This window comes from Lepisosteus oculatus, chromosome 15 (assembly GCF_040954835.1).
Source record: "Lepisosteus oculatus isolate fLepOcu1 chromosome 15, fLepOcu1.hap2, whole genome shotgun sequence".
Classification (NCBI taxonomy): Eukaryota; Metazoa; Chordata; class Actinopteri; order Semionotiformes; family Lepisosteidae; genus Lepisosteus; species Lepisosteus oculatus.
The window spans coordinates 20,317,125-20,337,070 of NC_090710.1; the positions used below are offsets into that span (position 1 = coordinate 20,317,125).

Here is a 19,946-nt window from a genome sequence, read left to right on the forward strand (position 1 = left end):
TCTCACCAAAGATTACTTTGCTTTTCCCAGAAGATTCTTAATTACAGAACTTAAACATAATACAAAAAAAAATCCCTGCTACCAAATTACCTCTGTAAAAGCTTCCTACTCGTCTGGGCATGGAATCTGTGTAAATGATCCGGTTTTCTTTTGATGATGCTCCATCTTCAGGGTGTGGATCATGGTACATTCCCACCTAGATAAGAAGGACACCATTACTGCCACCCTGAAAGGCCACCTCAAGCCTCCTTGCCACAGTCAACGCAGACTGGATCCCACGGCACACAGAGCACTTAATCGTTTTAATTGACAGTTTTTTGCCTCGTTATTTATGAAGAAAAGGAAGATAAGGGGCAAAGGAAGAAGGAGAAAGGAGATCAACTCAGGCCATGAGCTCTTTCCTGAAGGCATAAATAAACAGAAAGCACAGAGTCCTCTAAAATGTATGGTCTAAATACAATGATCTGAATAATATTTGGTTTTGTAGAATGTTTCTTCTCGAATTAAAATGATTTCTACATTTAAAGAAATATTTATTAAAGTGCACACCATAATTGCAAATCTTTGGTCAGTAGCAAACCAATAAGTACACAAACGCATGAGGCACAGATTGTGAGACGTGACCTACGCCCTACAACAATGTCTGAAAAACAAGACGAGAGGGGAAAACTGTGCCTATGACTTTGATGCTCTTCTCGCACCGCAGACTGGGCTTTCTTAGCTATGTATCATGGGAGTGTGTGTTGAAGGCCCCTTGCCGATGTCTGGGGTCAACTTTCTTCTCTACTGTGAGCAGTCCTGTACTTTAGAAAGATCAGTACATGACATCATGCGCAGTAGTTACAGTAAGTCGGACCTCGCTTTTTTGGCGCTGTGTGTGAAAGGGTGCTGTGTTGTCCCGCGTGGAGTCTTTAATCAGGGGTCGGGAATGGGTCACCTCTGTAGGGGACTGGTCACTCTGTTGACAAAATGGACAGCAAATGAAGCAAGACAGCTAGCCGGGTTGAAAACATGCACAAAAGAAGCAACGCAAGAAATAATTTTTATCCGACAATACAGCCACATAGAACAAACAAAGGCCACACGTACACCTGGTTGGTTTTTCTTCAAATAATTTCCATTCACAGTTACTGTGTAAAAAAGCTGGTCACTAAAAGTTCTCCGGCAAGAAAAAAAATCTTATATTTAAGATTTCCTTTCTGGATCCACTGGAATGGGAACGGTGCGTTTGAGACACCATTTGATTGCACTGGAAAGTGACCCAAATATTCTGACCAGTGAAATCATGGATTACACTAAAAAGACTATTTCAGCCAAAATAACTTGCAGCCAATGGAATATGCCCCATGCACTGGAAGAGCCCCCATCAGATACAGAAGTAATGTCGCTCAGCAACATGTACTCTATGTAGGTCACATTATCTGCAAGCTAATGTTATTTCAGGTCTTCCTTGTCATCAGTTCTATTCTCTGTGTCCTATGTGATTCTCCTTATGTTACTATTGAATCATTATATTTAAAATTTATACTCTAAAACTACTGAAAGCTGAATGACAGGAATTGTACAAGGGAAGTGCATTAGGATTACACAAAAACGAACACGCAACACCACTTTGAAAACACTAAAACTAGCGTTTGTCATACAGTATGCTGTCTTAATGATCTTCCTTTTCTCCACTCAGCTTTCAGTAGCACTGTTTTAAATGGAATAGCTTGTTAGCAGCTAACAATTCTATTGTTGGTCTTGCAACAATAACTTCATTTCTGAGTACTAATAAAAAATAGAATCACATCACACAGGAATAGAAAGTAAGAAACTTAATAGAAAATGTCAGATCATAATTAGTATCCTCATATATAAATACATTCTGTTATACATTTCTCTAATACACCCATTGAGTCTCTTTGTGACCGTTTCAATATTTAAAATTACACATTCTGGCTCTTGAGAGTCCGCATTGGGAAGATATCAATTGGAATATTACAGCAATTGAGCACTTCATACCAGCAATTGGCAGGCTATTCAGTGCTTGAGGAAAAGATATGCAGCTTGATAGAGATTACTTATTAATCGCACAGTACAGAAGAAACCAGGGTACTGTCTTTGAAGAAATGGAAATTTAGACAGGATAAATAAATGTTTTACCAAACGTGGTGGGCAACAAACCTTTAATTTTACTATTCTTACAAACCCCTTGTCATCCTACCAGGACAAGCGTCTGTTTTTGAAAGATGCTACCTGTGTCAAACTGAAATATCTCCAAACAAATAACTGGTAACACCATTTGCTTCAGAATATCACATCAAACCCAGGTTCTGGATCACAACACTAGATTGCACCGTTTATAACAGTAGAACAGGAAAGTATGTTTACGTGTACATATCTTGCGTAAATTATTGATGACTTTCGTTAATCTGAATACCCTGGAAATGCCCCTTAATGAAAACAGCAGTGCCGAGCATCGCTAGAGCTCTCCTAGGCAATAGGAGACTTTGCTACAGACCGTCCATTATGCTTATATGCACAGTGGCTACAACACAGATGGTAAGTGGCTCATTCTCATGGCTTGTCTGTGGTGGTTTGCTAAGCTCCGCAAAGCAAGCGAGGGGCGGCTGGTCCGGGGGCTGCCGACACTGACCCTGTTTATGTCGTCGGTGCAGTCCTCCCGCGAGGAGCCCACTGAGTGCCTAGTGAGTGTCCGGTGCTGCAGCTGTGGGGAGAGGAGCTGAAGGCTGCTGGCGCGGGATGGCATGCCCTGGCCCACGCTGAGCCCCGTGTCAGGCCCATGAGCGCGCGGCCGCTCTCGGCGCACGTACATGGAGTGGCGGTGGGGCCGCTGCTGGGAAGAGAAGGGGCTGGTGTAGCCCAGGCCGTAGGGGAAAGACTCATGGGGTGCAGACAGGGAGTGGGAATGCCCCCCCCCGCCTCCACTGTCCAGCAGGTCAGAGGACTTGTTTTCTTCCAGCGTCTTGGAGTGGCGGGAAGAGGATCGGCGGGAGTCCAAGGTGCCGCTCTCCATGCGGGGATTGCTGCGGCCAGAGGGGCTAACAGCAGGGCGGCCATCACTGTGCCGCCCCGAGGGGCTCCCAGGGGCATTGAGGTCCATGCAGCTAGAGGGGAAATACCGAGAGCTGGGGTCCTCCAGGTGTATGCGGGCCTCACTGAGGTTGCCCACAGATTTGGAGTCATTGAGAGCCCCATGACTCTTGGAGAGGTTTAGGTAGGAAGCCACATTCTTTGAGGGTGCAGGCATAGAGCCATGAGAAGTTTCCATGTAACTGTGGCGGTTGTGCTTCTCTCCCGACTGCAGTGTGCCAGTCTTGCCTTCAATGAAGGAGTGGCGGTTCTGCTGGGAACGGGAGTTAGACTTCAGATACTTGGCCCCTGGCCCATCAGCGGCCTTGGGCCCTACGTTGAAGTCAAACTCTGTCTTGGATTTTGCCTCCTTGGGGCTGAGCAGGTGGGGCAAGTTGTTGTTGGCTAAGTCTTTGCTGCTGGAGGCTGAACGGTTGAGTGTCTGTTGTTGGTAGTTCTTGGGGTGCATAGTGGGGCTGAGGGCAGGTGGGGGGGGTAGGTTCCCATTGAGAAAGCTGTCGGTGTTAGCGTGGACATCCTCCACACGTGGCAGGCTGGAGCCCATGCTCTGGGCATCCTTGCTGTTAGACCTGTGGTGGGACTGCAGGCCTGAGCTCTTACTCCCATGGTTCCTGTTCAGAAGACACAGAAAGCGACATCACATTGGCTAAGGAATGAGGATTGTCTGACAACGAAAACAAAACCATTAAAGACTGTAACAGTTTTGATTCTTTAGCTGAGACAAAAGATTCACATGAATACATCAGTTCTCCTCGCTCTTGTCTAAAATGATAAACAGAAATGTAAGAGTACATAAAAGTGTGAAAGAAATATTTAGGTCTCCATGCACGTTGTGACGGTGCCATAAATGGCTTTAAGAAGAAACTGACATTTCCCAAAAGCTAAGGGTCAATTTGAAGGTGAATGGAGTAGAAAAGCTCTTAACGTGAGTCATCGAGCAGAGCTGTGATGTGGCTTCTCACCTGCTGGAGGAGGAGTTGCTCTCCCCGTGGTAAGACTTCCTCTTGGAGGAGCGAGGAGGCGAGGCCCCGCCAGGCCGGTCCAGCAGGCGCTGGGTCTGGAAAGCGTGGTGGTTCAGGCTCTGCTCCGTCAGGTAACGCTCTGAGGGACTGAGCTTCAGGAGGTTCTGGGGGAAGGAATAACACACTGCGAAGAGCTCCTCACTGGCCACAGCGGCTCTGGCCCCCAGGAATGACCACAATTAGCCCCCTCCGCATTAGTTTGGAGATCAAACAATATACAACAGTCGAACAAGAGACTAAAACAGATTTCAAGAAAAAAAAAAGAATAGCAAAACAATTTATCCATTACATCAAGCAGGACATCACAATTAGTAATTTTGTAACAAATATTTACTCATACAGCACATACTAACTGATTTTTGGGTCTTAAATAAGAACACTAGAGGGCTTCATATTTATACAGTATGTAGAGTATATACTGTAATAGCCTGCAGAATAGCGGTCAAATTAAAAATGTAAATTAATCTAACACTACAGATCTTATAGGAACTGGTAACATGTCAAAAAGCTTGGGGCTTGAAATTCTGAAGAATATGCCTGTTAGTCTAAAGTCATATTTGACCACTGCTTTGTTACTGATTATACACTGTTAGATGAAAGTAAACTTGAATCACATGTAAAGGAAACAAAAACTGCAGTTAGAACTGCCCCACTGCTGGAAAAAACTGCATCAATTAAACCTTTCAAGCCAATGAACCTTTTATCTGAAACTGGCTCAATGCTATTTTTCCAACTTTGGATACACTTTGTGCATCCCGCCGATGTTAATGATATACAGCTTGTTGCCTCACGTGAATAATATGAGAAAGTCGTGACAGGGGACTAATGCACCTGATCATCCCCAAGCTGTTTGGATCACTCCATGGACTGCAGAACACACAGCACGACTGACAAGGCTTTGAACTGCAGTGATCAGTTTTTCAGCCCACAGACATCATATTTAAGATGTCTCTCCATAAGAGAATGTTTTGTGAAAATTGCTGTCCTCTGCACAGATCATTTCTGCATTGTTTTACTTTGCAGTTTAAAGAAGATGAAATAACAAAATGAATCAAGGAAGTAAGAGCCTGTTTTGCCAGCCTCTTACACGAAAAAGCCTCTAAACTGCCTGCTTATTGCAAAAGGTGAAGGGCAGAGACCATTAAACATGTTCTAAGCACTTTTATGTACAAAAAACACTCTCAAATATGTGTTTTTAATCCCATTCTTTAAGAATAAATTTTTATCTGCTTGGCTCCTTCATGCTTACACATATAGCAAAAAACACATTCATCCAATCTGAAGAAATTCTGCAAAATGGGCTCTGTCAGACCTCCCACAGTGCCACTGGCAAAGCTAAAGAACGGCAAGACAGATGCTGCTCTGATAACACTACAGCTCATAGGCTTCTGGCAAGCCACAGGGGATGCTGGGTGCTCCCTGCCCAGCTACAAACCCAGCCAGCCTTGGCAACACTTGACTAATTGTGCCTTTGGTGTGCTTAGCAATTCCAGATCAAACACTGCTTACGCCAAAGCCGTGTTTTCAGACAGCAATATCTTAAACATAAGTTATAATCTGCATTCCCTCTAAATTAGACAATGCTTGTTTTACAATAAGAATTCTTTTTTTGCACAGTTGTATTTCTGATTCTCCTTCTCCGTTGCTTTGGATTCCACTATGCAAAACCTCCCATATTACAACGGTACTGTTTTTAACACTGGATGAATCATTTTTGCTATACACCAGAAACGCTGCCCACAGAACTGACACCAACCACAGTCTCCTGTTACACAACGGCCTAACTGGGGAAGGATGGTGGTGTAAGGCTGCCAAGTCTTATCTCTGACAATAAAGAGGAGTCTGAACTGGGACTCTTTTCTACATGCCAGCACAGAACAAGATGTTCATTCACTTTAAATGGCAGCGACAGCCAATCCATTCCTCCTCCTGTGGCTCTTCTTTTGCATTTGCTCCCATCTCCCATAATCATGAAAGATCAGCAAATTCCCTTTGAAGCACAGGGGTCTGTTCACATGAGAATGCAGTAGCTCGAGCTGTCACTTCTACATGCTTTCAGAACCTGCGAGGTCTAACTACAGCTAACTGCAGACATGAGGAAGACTTCATTTGACTGAGTAACTTACAATATTTGTTTCAATGCCTGTGCTATACAATAAAATATCATTCACATCCATGATCTACTGGTGAAATACATTAAAAGAGGAAAAAAATAAATTTTCTCGTTAAGAACTGGTAACCATCACAGTCTATCAGCATATGGTGATATTGCTGTCATGTTTTGGAGCTAGTGGAGAATTCTGAATTTAATCATTTTCAGTAGGAAACACCTGTGCAATTTGATTAACTTTAATTTGCACACTTATGTGGCTGTCTGAAAGTAATGCATCTTTGGTGAGAAAATGAGAACATCACTGATTCAATCTTTATTTTTCTCCTTTCAACCAATATGTGTAAGTATACAGAGTACAGTACATAGCTATACCCACATATGCCAGTACAGCAATGGTAACTTGGTAAATAAAATAACAGTTTTTGAGTAATGTGTAATTATATAAGGGATTTAAACAAAATTTACCTTGTTTTTCTGTCTCAGACGGTGCCTTTTTTTATAGTATAATGTCCCCATCACTATTTCGGGGCAGTAAGACCCACACAGACAGCAGGATGTGTGTTCCCTACTGGTGAAACTAACATCTTTTCCAGCAGTAATTTTAGCTTTCTCGGGAAGTCTCTCTTTCAGGTACTGGCCAGGCTCACATCTGCTTAGCTTCAATAGTTTGGTATAGCTGCTGGACTGAAATGCTTTTGTTCTATATCTCAACTGTTTACCAACACTGATTTTGCCAACTATTTTAATCAATTCTTGACCTGCGTTTACTCAGCACTTCAGTAAGCTGAAGGCCACAACTTTTTTTTAGCTAAAGGTATATCAAAGGTTAAACTAATCATATATAGGAGCTACAGGATCCCTTTCTGGCCCAGATATAAGAAAGCCCGGAGACTAGTATAATGAACCTCTGGAAGTAGCAAGACCAGCTTGGACAGGACCTGACAAGTGTCTGAAATGTTTGGAGACATGGACGGAGATTGTTCTGGGAAGGTGCAGTAATTCTCTCCTGCCCCTCAAGACCACCATACACTGTGATTGAGAGAGTCTGTTTACCTGACTGAAGGTTTCAAATATTTTGGCTGGAGGGAATATCTCCAAGGGATTAAGGTCATGGGAAGCAATAAAAAAAAGTAAGGGTCACAACCAAATTGATTTGATCTGTGGTCCTACCTTCATTAGGTCTAACAAGACACCACTAATAATTCCCAGGTATCGTCTCTCCAAGGTCTGAGGGTGGTTGACTGCAGGGAACTGAAAAACGAAGAACAAGGAGTTGGAACAAATTTGGCAGATACCAAACAACAGGGTCACCAAGCTTATCAGATACTCTATCATGTCAAATTCGGCGAATTGTTTTTCAAAAGACGAAGCACACAACGAATTAAATGGTACAAATTCCTCGTATCTGTACCTTAATATGTATATGGAGATGTATGCAGAAATGTAGAAGATTTAAATTTGTGTATTATAAAGCCTGAACAAAAACAAGAACGAGTCCCAGTAACAGCAAAGGTAAAAACAGACGACTGGATAAAAGCAGCACCTTCAGCATAAATAACATCTGTCAAGGTTCCATCATTAAATAAAAACAGATGTTACAGGAGGCAGGGGGTCCTGTTAGGTACATGACTTTATGATATTAAACAGGCAACACCGATTTCTGTGTACTGTTGTTTCTGTGGATTTACTACCATCAGTGCTGTCTTGTTACCAGCTGTTGAGCATCCTGCTGAGGAACTGGCCACACAACAGGACTATTAATTCCAACCACCTCCCAAGACGAGCTCAAGCGACTGATAACAGACCCAGGATTAGCAGGATCCCAACCCGTAGCTTTGCAGATAGTTCAGGATCTATTATAATAAATGTAACACTAGCTTACTGCCTGGAAGAGGGGACAACGATCAGGCCTAGGAACTTCAGAGGTTCATTTTTTTCCCACTAGGGGTTTGTTTTCCCCTCCTCTGTACCCACATGATTATCTGTTGCTGTTCGATATTGTTAAGGGTTAGATAATCCTGTAAAGAGCTCTGTGGCAAATTGTTGCAAAGGGTGCTGTAGCAAATACAAGATTGATTGAAATGCCAGAAATATTTAATGCACTGGAGCCTGAAAAACTGCTCGCTCAAAAGGAAGAATTCATGACACAGCTTATAATTAAGCGGAGGTTTTCTAAATAGGACTTGTGATAAATTAGTAGATATTCTGTATTGATATTACAATTTTAAATATTCTCACATTTATAATAAGCATGTACTGCACCCTCTCACAGTTTGGCTTTTAAATGTAAAGAGTAAAATATAATCCAATCAAATGGTAATTCAATGTTGTAACATAGCTGGTGAAGAAAATGATCACTTAGAAAATATGGAAATCTACCAATACCAAGAGCTTTTCTAAAGAGATATGACACACAGCAACACCCATCATGTGAAATGCATTTGCCAGTTACTTCAGTGTGTTTCAAATAGCCTATGCCCTATGTGTGATCTCTGTCCAACTCCAGGCAGAAACTAATCTCAGACTGGGTTGTAACTAGCTTAACCTCAACATGAAGGTTAGCTAATACTATTTGTGACCTCAAATCAGAAAGATCTTTCAGCTAAAACAGAATAATCCTGAGGTGGAGGTACAGTGTGAGAGGGCTGCTTTGTATTCAGAGCTGCTCTTCCCCACTCTGAACAATTGCTAGACTGTTAGTCCCACCTTCACCTCCATCCTCATAATAGAACTGGGGATTAAGGGAAGTTGCAACTGCAACACGACACATTTCAAATTTCTACTATACTGTGAAAAAACATGTTTACCAAAACATTGTATTAACGTAAATCTGTATTTTTACCTCTTAAACACAAAATATTTGCTTCCTCTTTAACTCCCTAGTTGGACATTCTGCCTACTAAATTGAATTTAAGTGAGGAAACCTTACAATTAGGAAGACTGGAGCCCGAAGAATTGTCTCCTGAACTTGTTAAATTATGCAACATAAAGGACTACTTTATTTCTGCCCAATACAATGCAGTGCTTAATTTACTGTTTGCTGAGAGTGCGTAAACAAGTCTCGTGGTCTTCTGAAAGTAGCCCAACATGTCCTTATACTGATGTCAAAGAGTGGTAATGAGCTGAAAATAAACGTTAAAAAATGGAAACTGCACACCCTCTTCTTCTCTCTGTCCTACTTTCCGCTTTCTGGCCTCAATACTGTTCTCTCCCCCACAGGGGAAAAACTGCTCTCATTCCGGCTTGGAAGTAAATGTTATCTGTTGAAAACTACAATTCACTAACCGATGGTAAAGTCTGAAGCAGAGGGAGCTCACGCATGAAAACTGTGCTTTGCCCCTGTGATTTCTCTTTTTTTTATATTCCTTCATGGTGTTCAGAATCATTTCCCATGGCCTGCTGGACATGAGAATCTGTTTTGACACTCACACATCCATTTTATGACCACTTTTATCTAGTATAGGGTTGCAGGATAAGCCAGACCATAACCCAGAAAACGATAGGTGCAAGGCAGGATACATCCTGGACAGAACACAAGTCCATTGCAGGGCACACAGATACACATACACACCAGGGCCAATTCTCCCAGAAGCCAACTGACCTACAAGAACGTCTTTGGACTGTGAGAGGAAACCCAAGCAAACACTGGGAGAACATACAACCTTCTTGCAGATCATACCCCAGGTCTGGAATTGTACCCAGGGCCCCAGCCCTGAAAGCACGCAAAGCTAACCAGAGTGCCACCCTGTTTGTACACTCATGTAAAGTAAATAATATCGTGTCAGAGCCCAAAGCTAAGCTTAATGATTTTATGTTTTTTTTAACTTTATGATTTGAAGAGAAATGTAACTAGCTTGCAAAGCATTGAAGAAAAGAAAATATCTATCACACAACAAAAACACCTCAACTTTCCCTATGGAATCACAAATTTCTAAGTGTGAAAGTCAAGATTTTAGATGAGTATGGAGTTTTAATTTGCTATTATTTATCTTTTATTTGTTATAGCTCCCAAAGAACTGGGGGCATAGTGATCCAAAATAATCACCTCTGTTATGGAAACATTTATATTTAGATTTAGAAATTTAGAAATTAAAATAACAACTTTTGACAAGGATTTAAAGTATGGATTTAAGTATGTTTTTAACTGGGGTTTCATGTTCACCTGTATTTTTTTACACCATCCATTTACAGTGCTGTGAAAACTATTTGTCCACTGTCCACTTTTCTGCAATTTAACAATGAATGTTATCAGATCTTCAACCAAATCCTATTATTAGATTAAAGAGACCCTGAGTGAACACATGAACAGACTTTTGACGCATAAGTTTCTTTAATAAATAAAATAAGCAACACCCAAAGCCCCATTTGAGTTATTGAGTCCCCTTGTACTCAATAACTGCCACCAGCCATTTCCTGTAGTTATTAATCAGCAGCTCACAGCACTGTGGAGGAATTTTGTCCCCTGCCACAACATCTCAATGGGGTTTAGGTCTGGACTTTGACTAGGCCATTCCAAATTTCTGTTCTGCAGCCATTCTGATCATTTTCTTGCTAAACGAACCAGCTGCCCTTCAGCTTTAGCTCACAGACAGATGGCCTGACATTCATGATTGCGTCAAAGTCATCCAGGTCCTGATACAGCAAAGAATCCAAAACCCGATGACACTACCACCACCACCATGTTTGACCTTTTGTATGAGGTTCTTACAGTAGACTGCACCGTTTGGTTTTCAACAGACATAACTGGGCCCATGTCAGCCCAAAAATTCCACTTTTGACGAATCCGTCTATAGAACATTGTTCCACGACTCTGGAGGGTAATCCAGGTGTATTTTAGCAAATGTGAGGTGAGCACTCATGTTCTTCGTGGTGAGCAGTGATTTCTGCCTTGCTACTCTGCCATTGGTCCCATTTTAGACCAGGGTCTTTCTGATGGTGGAGTCGTGACCTTAGCTTAGAGAGGCCTGCAGATCCCTTGATGCTGTTCTGGGGTTCTTTGTGACTTCCTGGAAAAATTTACCTCCTTCTCTTGGATATAATTTAGAAGACTAACCACTCCTGGGAGGATTCACTACTGTTGCACATTTTCTCCTTTTGGACAATGGGGCTCTGACTGTGGTTCGATGGAGCTCCAGAGCCTTAAAAATGGCTTTGTAACCCTTTCCAGACTGACAATCTGGAGTCCAGAAGAATTTTTCAGAAATTTGATCATGCCTCTACAACCTGTGTGCTGAGAGCTTCACTCTGATGGTAAGGGCTAAAACTAGTCAGATATTATATTGGGCAGTGCTGGCCTATATCAGGCCTGATTGTTAACCAAAGTATTCAAACAGCTAACCCTAATAACCCCTTTAATTCAGGCTCTCCTCTACATACTACTACAACTCACGAAAAGATCTGATCAAATTCACTGTGAAAAATGTCCAAACATGCCGAAAACTTTTTTCACAGCCCCCGATGTCACAAACATACACTGCAGATAGTGAAAACATTGAACCATTTTTTCTGATTCTTCTGAACGCTGTTCTACTAATCTTGTAAATACAACAAAAAAATGCCATTGCGTGTCAGACGACTCCCAGAGAAACATGCAGATGATGAGTCAGTTTTGCCCAGAGAGTGTGAGAACAACAACAGGGAGATGCCTACCCTCAGTCCGTGGAAGCGAGGGTTGCTGTAGAAAAGCTTCATCTGCTCGGGTGGAAGCGGCCCCAGAACTTTCTGGATGGTGTACAGCTGGTCGATCTCGCTCTCACCTGGAAACAGGGGCTGCCCGTCGCTCAGCTCCCCCAGGATACAGCCCACGGACCACATGTCAACCGCCTTCCCATAGGGAGCCCTGACACCCCGCCAGGGGGAGAGAGAGAGAGAGTGAGACAGCGGAGGGGGGTGGAAGATGCGCGTCTGAACCGAAACGCTCTGCGTGAGGGAGTGAAAATAATGGTGGGGGAGGAATACATATCTGGAGAACTAAAAAAAAAAGGTTTCTTATTTTCTGCTGTCAAATCGACTGCTGTCGTGTCTAACATAAAAAAATAATAATTTAAGACATTCTCATCTGAACTATCCTTTGCGTAAGTACTAAAGCATGCTGCAGCTTGGCATCAGAACATAAGCAGATCGAAAGCAAATTAGATCAACTGGACAGACAGCTTTGGACTTTGGTTTTGGAACTCACAGAGGCTTTTAATAACTGCCAAATAAATGAGACCAGGCAAAACAGAAATCACTTTTATCTTGTAAAAATAAATTAAAGACTAGAGGTTTCTGAAGTGGCTCAACCAATGCCAATGCTTATTGCAAATGGTGTTCGAGACCTATAGCCCAGACCTGAGTGAGTGATGCTTGAGTCATGTCAGCAGCTACTATGGACTGGATTTCCCAAGTGGAATTGACCAAATGGCCATACATCAATGGGACAGGGTGGGCTTGAGGTTGCCCGAGTCTAATTAAGAAATACAAAAACCTGGGACAGTAATTTAGAGAGAGGAGCACAGCTGTGTGATCATTCAAAAACCCTGGGAATAAACCTCATTAAGAACTATATACGGTACAGTAAAAGCCTGCAGTAAATCAGTCATGTGTTTGGGCTTGTCAGTGTACAAATCATCCTGTGAAAGCTAAGAGTACTTTCTCACTACATTGCTTTGTTCCCATATCCCAGGCGTGACTAGACTTATCACAGACTGATTCAGTCATGGTAGTCTCCTCACTGTCAGACATTGGGATTTTTGTGCTCGCAGACTACCCTTCCGCAGACATGAGGTCTATGGGGTCTCCGGAAGATTATCACTCACCCCAAGAGCAGCTCAGGCGAGCGATACCACCTGGTGGCTACATATTCTGTGTAGTTGGCATTGCTTCCTTCTGATAGATTCCGGGCAAAACCTAAAGAAGGAAGCCAGCAATTGTCATACCTCAGTGCAGCAGTAACATGTAACCTATATATTGACCTCCTCACTTGAAACACATAGACTTCTAGTGTAAAGACTTGGAGTTTTTATTACTGTTAAGAATGCACAAAAATACTGTAGATAAGACCATGCATTTACAATATTAGGTGATCTTTTTCATAATTACTAACATTTACATGGTAGAAATATTTTGTCTCCTAACCATGGTCGTGGGGAGCACCAAATCTGTGAAGTCACCCTAAAATAACCAATTATTTAATAATTAGGAATAATTATTTAAGTAACTGGTCAATTAAGCAAGTAAATTGCTCAGTGATGGAACTCTGAGAGCTGAAGGGTTTCTAATTGTTGTTCGAAATGATATCTAAATGAATTGAAATGAAGAACACGAAAAATGTGTACATTTGTCATTCAACAAAATAGAACATCATTGGCAGAGGGTGAATAATTTTGAAAGGCACCGTATCTGTCTGAACAGATGATAAGGTTTCTGTTTTTGAATATATGAACTAAATAAACAGTATTTCTAAACTAACAAATCCGGACAAGTACGGTCAGGTAAACATCCTAGGAAATGTTTGCTCCTTTTAGTAACATGATGTTGTATCAGTACAATGAGTTCCCACTGCTACTTTTACATTCTTCCTAAAAAATTATCAAACGAATGTTACAAAATGGTAAAACCTGTGAACTAGCCATAATGACAGAATACTGGGGTGCAAGAAATTCTGACTTCAAAACCAGTCTTCAGAAAAAATATGATAACTGAATTTTATAGCATCTTTAATATGTGCTCAGTGAGAAGGGTTAAAGGGCAGAACTAAATCAGAACATAATTCAAGACCTAGCCTGTATACAGCAGCTATAACCTGATGATGACTCTGCATCACACTACCCCTTCAGCTGTTTACAGTTGTAATAAGTGCGTAAGGTTAAGGGCCTTGCTCAGGGGCCCAACGGAGTAGGATTCCTCTGCCATCCGCGGGATACGAACCAGCAACCTTCCAGCTACAGGTGCAGATCCTTAGCCATTACGTTGAGATTATCTGTCATCTCATAAATATATAATGTACCACTGTGTATATTTAGCTGAAAACATAAATCTGATTAAGATGCCAGACATTGCTGCTTAGGAATCTGTCCAGAGGAGAGTACCTGGGTACCTTTCAAAGAACTAAGGGACATTCTGCACCGAAGTGCAGGAACTTAAGGCAGTGACTACTGTAAATGTCAGCTTGTACATAATCTTCCCCTCTCAAATGAAGTGATTTTTTTTCTTTTTTCCCCACAAGGCTTCCTAGCTCTTGATAGCAGGTACAATTGCATACTGTATGTTGCAGCCAGGAGGAAGCAGTGACGTGACTGGCAGCAGGAGCTTGGATGCTTGTTGAGATTGAGCACTGCTCTCGCTTGCAAATCTGTTTTTTTTTTAATTGCAAAATGAGAGGAATTTGAGCCCCTTGCTGAAAAGGCACTGAAAAATTGTACATCTCCCAAGAGCTGCTTTGGGAACTCCCACCAGAAAATCAATTTGAGGACTGAAGAAATTGTAGCCAGATGTGCCCTAATGGTACACATTCCAACCAAAATGACTTTGGTGTTGTGTTTTTCAATAGCCCATGGCTGGAGGAACTGCGCAGCCAAAAAGTAGGGAGTTAGATTTTTACCTTTTTCATCCCCTTGACTCAATCTACATTATCTCTACCCTGATGTAATCATTTGGAGTTAACAGCAAGTCTGAAAAACGTGAATTTTCCAGTTTCACAAAACTAAAGGAGGACAGATTATTCAGACAATATTCCTAGTGGCCATGTAATGTCCCAGTGATATGGACTACAGATACGAAGTAGGCAAGTCGGGTAAGTTCATCAAGGAACAGCCTTTTCTGCAGCATCTCCTCTCTTCCTAAACCATATGGCTCAAAAAGGAGATACTTTCATGACCTTAACACATTAATATGGTATTGCTGCCCTAGGAAATTTGTGTTTCTGAAGCATGTGTTTAGAGAAGGGCCAGTATGCAAATACTGTTTAAAAACTGATTTTACATTTATGTAAAATTCACAAAGTTCTAAAATTCAAGAGCTCAACTGATATAAGCGTTTGCCATTCTTTTTGCCAAGCCATGCAAACATGGGAAAGCTGTTGGCTCACTGCAATATTTGCTCAAACAATACTGCTGTTTGGAGGGTGAATACATCTCTCCACATACATTTATGAAGATTAAAAACACCTTGATTAAAAATAAAAACTCATTTGGCAATTATGTGCAGTTTATCTAACAAACAGAAGCATTAGCGCTGTCTTGGGGATCCAGTTTTTCCAATGTGCTTAGCTTGTCTTCCTGCAGTATCCCACTAGGTGGCACAGGGGAAAAAAAGCAAATACAGGATAAGCTACAATGTGCAGATACTGAAGTTCCAGTTCCACTCCATGCATTCTAAACTGAGACTGAATATGGTCTTTGCCTCTTTTTTTTTGATTGGGAAGATTTTTCTGTCAGCGTGCAGTGTAGGATGGTAAACAGCTAAAATCGTGGCTTGATGTACGAAACATGTACGTTTAACTTAAAGAACATTCCTTGACGGCTGAAATGTACTTGGATTTTGGTCAAATGTGATCTCTTAACAAATGACCTGCTTAACTGCCTGCAATTAAAGTGTTTAAAATTATATAAAATGGTGATGACCTACAAAACAGACGGGGGTCTCCAGGTCCAGGGTTAATGACCTCCGATTTCAAGTAAGGTGACATTAAACTCACTATGGGAGACCTGGTGTGGCACTGCCCTTTGTTTAAAAGTAGCTAGGCTGCAGTGTGAGAGTCTCGGTGATGAGTATGGGAACTGACCAGCATGTGTTCTTCATATACAGGGTTATTCAAAATGCTGTCACCAACTTTGACAGTTTATTACAAATTAATTACATCCATGCTCCACAGACTGCCTGTGACACTTAAGGATGGAGTTTCGTGTCGGTGGATGTTTGTGAAATTTAGTTTGGAACGATCGCCGCACAGAAACATAAGTGCATTAGAAATAATTGGTATTCATACTTGTCAACAACATTTTGACTAACCCTATATGGTTAAATCAGCCAACGTAGCAGTCCCAGGACTCATGTCCAGCCAGCAAACCCTAACACTTACAGTAGGCTTAACATGGAGGAAAAAGAGTGAAAGTAAGTGAAGGAGACCTTGTGGTCAAGGCGAAACCATGCATGGTAGAGACTAAGGTTCTGCATTTTCTTATTAAGCCACTATGCTACTTTATTATCTGTTTGGGTTGACTCTTCAAATGAAATCCATAAGCCTTGGCATTAAAAATATTGTTTTTAAAAATCATTAGTAGGGAAACATTATTTCCACTGGACAAAGTTTCTGCTAGTCTATTTCACAACTCATTAAATCTGGGGAAAAAAACAACAAAACTCTCCAGTCCAGTATTAGGTATTGGCATCAACTTAAAGCTCAAAAGGAATCACAGTATATCTGCAGGTTTGTGACAGATTCCTTCCATCTGTGCTCTCAAGGGTTTCTGAATTGGGAATAATGGATGTTATGACTTTGCTTTGGGAGGTGGAAAAATCCAAACATATTTAACATTAACAGTGTAATTAATTATAATAATATGGTACAGTGCTATAAAGCTTTCCAATCCAAAGGAGCCAAAATACTTTATACATGAGAAAATACTCCTTCATCCTCCACTGAAGTGTACCCATCTGTGTGATACATGCCAGCAATAATGGGCTACTGCACAAAAAATTAAACTAAAAAAAGGGAGAAGCCATTTCAGCATCTGAATTATGGATCAACTTTTAGATGTAATTCTGCCTGGATACTGAGACTGAGGTTACCAATCCCATTCTTAAACACAGTGTCACAGGATCTTGGATGACCAAGTACTCAGGGTCTCTGTCTCCCTTGTGGGAGTACCAACACTGCAACCTAGTGGGCAGTGCTGTGGCTCTGTGGCTAAGGATCTGCGCCTGTGGCTGGAAAGTTGCCGGTTCGTATCCTGTGGCCGGCAGAGGAATCCTACTCCGTTGGGCCCCTGAGCAAGGCCTTTCACCCCAACTTCTCCAGGGGCGCTGTATTAACGGCTGACCCTGCGCTCTGACCCCGAGCTTCTCTCCCTGTCTGTGTCTCATGGAGAGCAAGTTGGGGTATGCGAAAAAGACACTCCTCATACAAGATATTGTACATGGCCAATAAAGTGATCTTATCTTATCACTTATATAGTGGTCCAGCAAAACCATGTGCAGCAGCAACCTGGCCTCCTGTCCCCCTACTATCCCCCCTTCAGCTTAGCAGACAAGATGAGGTAGCAACGGCGCTATCCAGCTGTCAGATAAGAACTGACACCCGATGAACAGTCTGGGAATTCACCACAGCACCATAATGAGCCTGTGCTGCTGCAAACTGCAATGTACTACAACAAGGAAAAACCATAACATCATGACTTTCCTATTTATTCCCCAATTCCCAGGTAAATATGATTTACTCATCTTCCTCCGTCATTATATTTTCTTTGGCCAGCAGCTTTCTAATCAGATTTTCTCCCAATCATAGAGGTAAACCTCACTCGCTCATACTACACTTCATTTGTTAGCAATCCTTCTAATGTCCCTCTATTAGCTGTCTTATCATGGCTGTGAGGGCAGAAATTTAATTTAATTTGCTCAGGCAGGTTCTGCCAAACACTTTTCACTCAAGCTAAGGGGAAACTTTAAAAGCGATCTACATAATTAATATTTAGCTTGCTAATAAAGATACATGCAATGCTTACAGTATTACCTATAAATCTATAAATTATAAATTCTGAATATATAAGATTTTATCCATGCAGCATGTGAGGCGTCAGTCTGAGGTGGACAAAAACCTTTGCAGTTGTACCTTGCACCAGCTTAATGGCTTTTCAGAACAGATATGCTTGATATGGATTTGTACTACAAAATATGCAGTTGGAACAACAGGACCCACCATACTGTAAAGCACATGTACATAACAAACACCCACTTTACCTAATTAGAACACATACAAAGTACTTCAGTCAATCAGGTATATACACTAGAATACAAATGAAACCACGTAGTCCATTTGTTTTATCATGCAACCAACACTGCAACACAAATTTGCATTAATTTTCAGATGTCTGCAGATTGTATGTCTGTTTATAGGCAGCAGTATGCAAAGGCAAGTTTCCAATAATTTGCTTGACCTGTCAAAACAATATCAATCAGTTCAGAAGGATGGTTAAAACCTAAGACAGCAAAGTATGACATTTGGCCCAAGATGAAAAAAATACACATCAGGGTCTGTTATTAAACACTAACCAAATAAACTGGACTGGTTCGCAGTTTTTTTAAATATTATAATTTCAGAATCGGCCTACTGATGCATGAATGATTGAATGCAAAAGTAAAACATTGAGAGTAAAGCCTGTAGACAAATTTACCATCCATATTTGTTAAAACAAATCTGGCAATTCCTTATGTAACCTCAGAGTTAGGTTCCCAAACCTTTTATTTCTCATATACAGTTAACGTTCAGTGGAAACGCTTCTTTATACTTCATAGAAGGCTCAGTGCCTTCACTTCAATAAACAATATAAACATTCATTTTGATTATCTGATAATATTGTATAATACCATGGTGAAATTATTTGTTAACTCACTTGCTGATATATTTACTTACCAAAATCGCACAACTTTAGAACATCATCACTGCTGATCAGGAGATTTTCAGGCTTGATATCTGGTGTGCAAGATTTAAAATAAGGAGCAGAATTATAGAACAGTCCAACAGCTGACCCTTAGGCACTACCAGAAATAAATGAGTCTTAGATACTCATTCTTAAGATCTTCTACAGATCTAAAACATTACAGTAAAAAGGATCAAATGAGAGACGGCTGATGGAAAAGGACATCATCAATAGCATCAGGAATTGGAGAATGAAATAAAGTTTGAGGAGAGTCGCAGGAATAGTGCTGGTGTTGTTCCCTTTTGAACCATAACACTACATTTCATTTCATATGTAATCTGTATGCGGCTGGGATTATAAATTGCCATTAATATACATCGTTACAGTTTTTTAGAAACATCTAAATGTTAAAGCTATTTGTTTAATGGAGTTTCTTTTTTTTTTGGTTGCTTGTTGTTTTAAAAATGTTTTTTAATTAAAAAAAATATATTTCCAAAACAAAACTAGATACAATCGCAGTTTAAATGTTTTTACCTACCTCTGTGGACAATGTCATTCTTGTGGCACCAGTGAATAGCTTTGATTAACTGATAGATGTAGTTTCGGACTTTCTCAGGTGGGGCTCCATTCGGCATCTCCTCTAGCAACTCCAGCATGTTCTACAAAAGTGCATGTGAAAGATAAATGTGAAACCTCTGCTATAACCTTCAGCATAGGGTCATTTTCGGACCATACATTTTGGAATCCAATTATATACTAAATTGTAAACATTCTAAGTATTTGGAGAAGGGGATTAATTTTGGGATGTTCATACAGCTTTGTGTACAGTATGTACAGTATCTGACAACTGGGTTACCCTCATGTTAGAATTTCGTGATTATGTTTAGTGCAATGTCTTTCACATTTTTCAATCAGTAGTGGACTGTAGTTTCCACCCCAGGGTGGTGATTGGTTCATTATGCTGCAGCAGGCGTTATCGTCTGAAGATTTTAAACTGAAGTCCTAGCTGCTTGAGTCCTAAAAGATCACATGGCCCTGTTCATTAGGAGCAGTGTCTCTGGCTAAATTCCCCTTTGGACTTTCAAAATCGTCTCTTTT

At 41.1% G+C, this 19,946-nt stretch overlaps 1 protein-coding gene across 6 annotated transcripts in view; it reads right to left on the minus strand.

Moving 5' to 3' along the window:
• Nucleotides 1-19,946, minus strand: part of cdkl5 (cyclin dependent kinase like 5) — a 95,575-nt gene that overhangs the window by 13,086 nt on the left and 62,543 nt on the right. For 5 of the 6 annotated variants that reach the window (XM_015363832.2, XM_015363827.2, XM_015363829.2 and 2 more), the window contains exons 6-14: nucleotides 19,387-19,507; nucleotides 18,842-18,901; nucleotides 13,029-13,119; nucleotides 11,881-12,070; nucleotides 7,402-7,482; nucleotides 4,059-4,222; nucleotides 2,639-3,707; nucleotides 857-958; nucleotides 91-196 (exon numbers count right to left, since the gene is read on the minus strand). In XM_015363832.2, the coding sequence (XP_015219318.2) occupies nucleotides 91-196; nucleotides 857-958; nucleotides 2,639-3,707; nucleotides 4,059-4,222; nucleotides 7,402-7,482; nucleotides 11,881-12,070; nucleotides 13,029-13,119; nucleotides 18,842-18,901; nucleotides 19,387-19,507 (1,984 nt within the window). The remainder of the gene's footprint in view (nucleotides 1-90; nucleotides 197-856; nucleotides 959-2,638; nucleotides 3,708-4,058; nucleotides 4,223-7,401; nucleotides 7,483-11,880; nucleotides 12,071-13,028; nucleotides 13,120-18,841; nucleotides 18,902-19,386; nucleotides 19,508-19,946) is intronic. The other variant, XM_015363831.2, reaches the window with a different exon arrangement.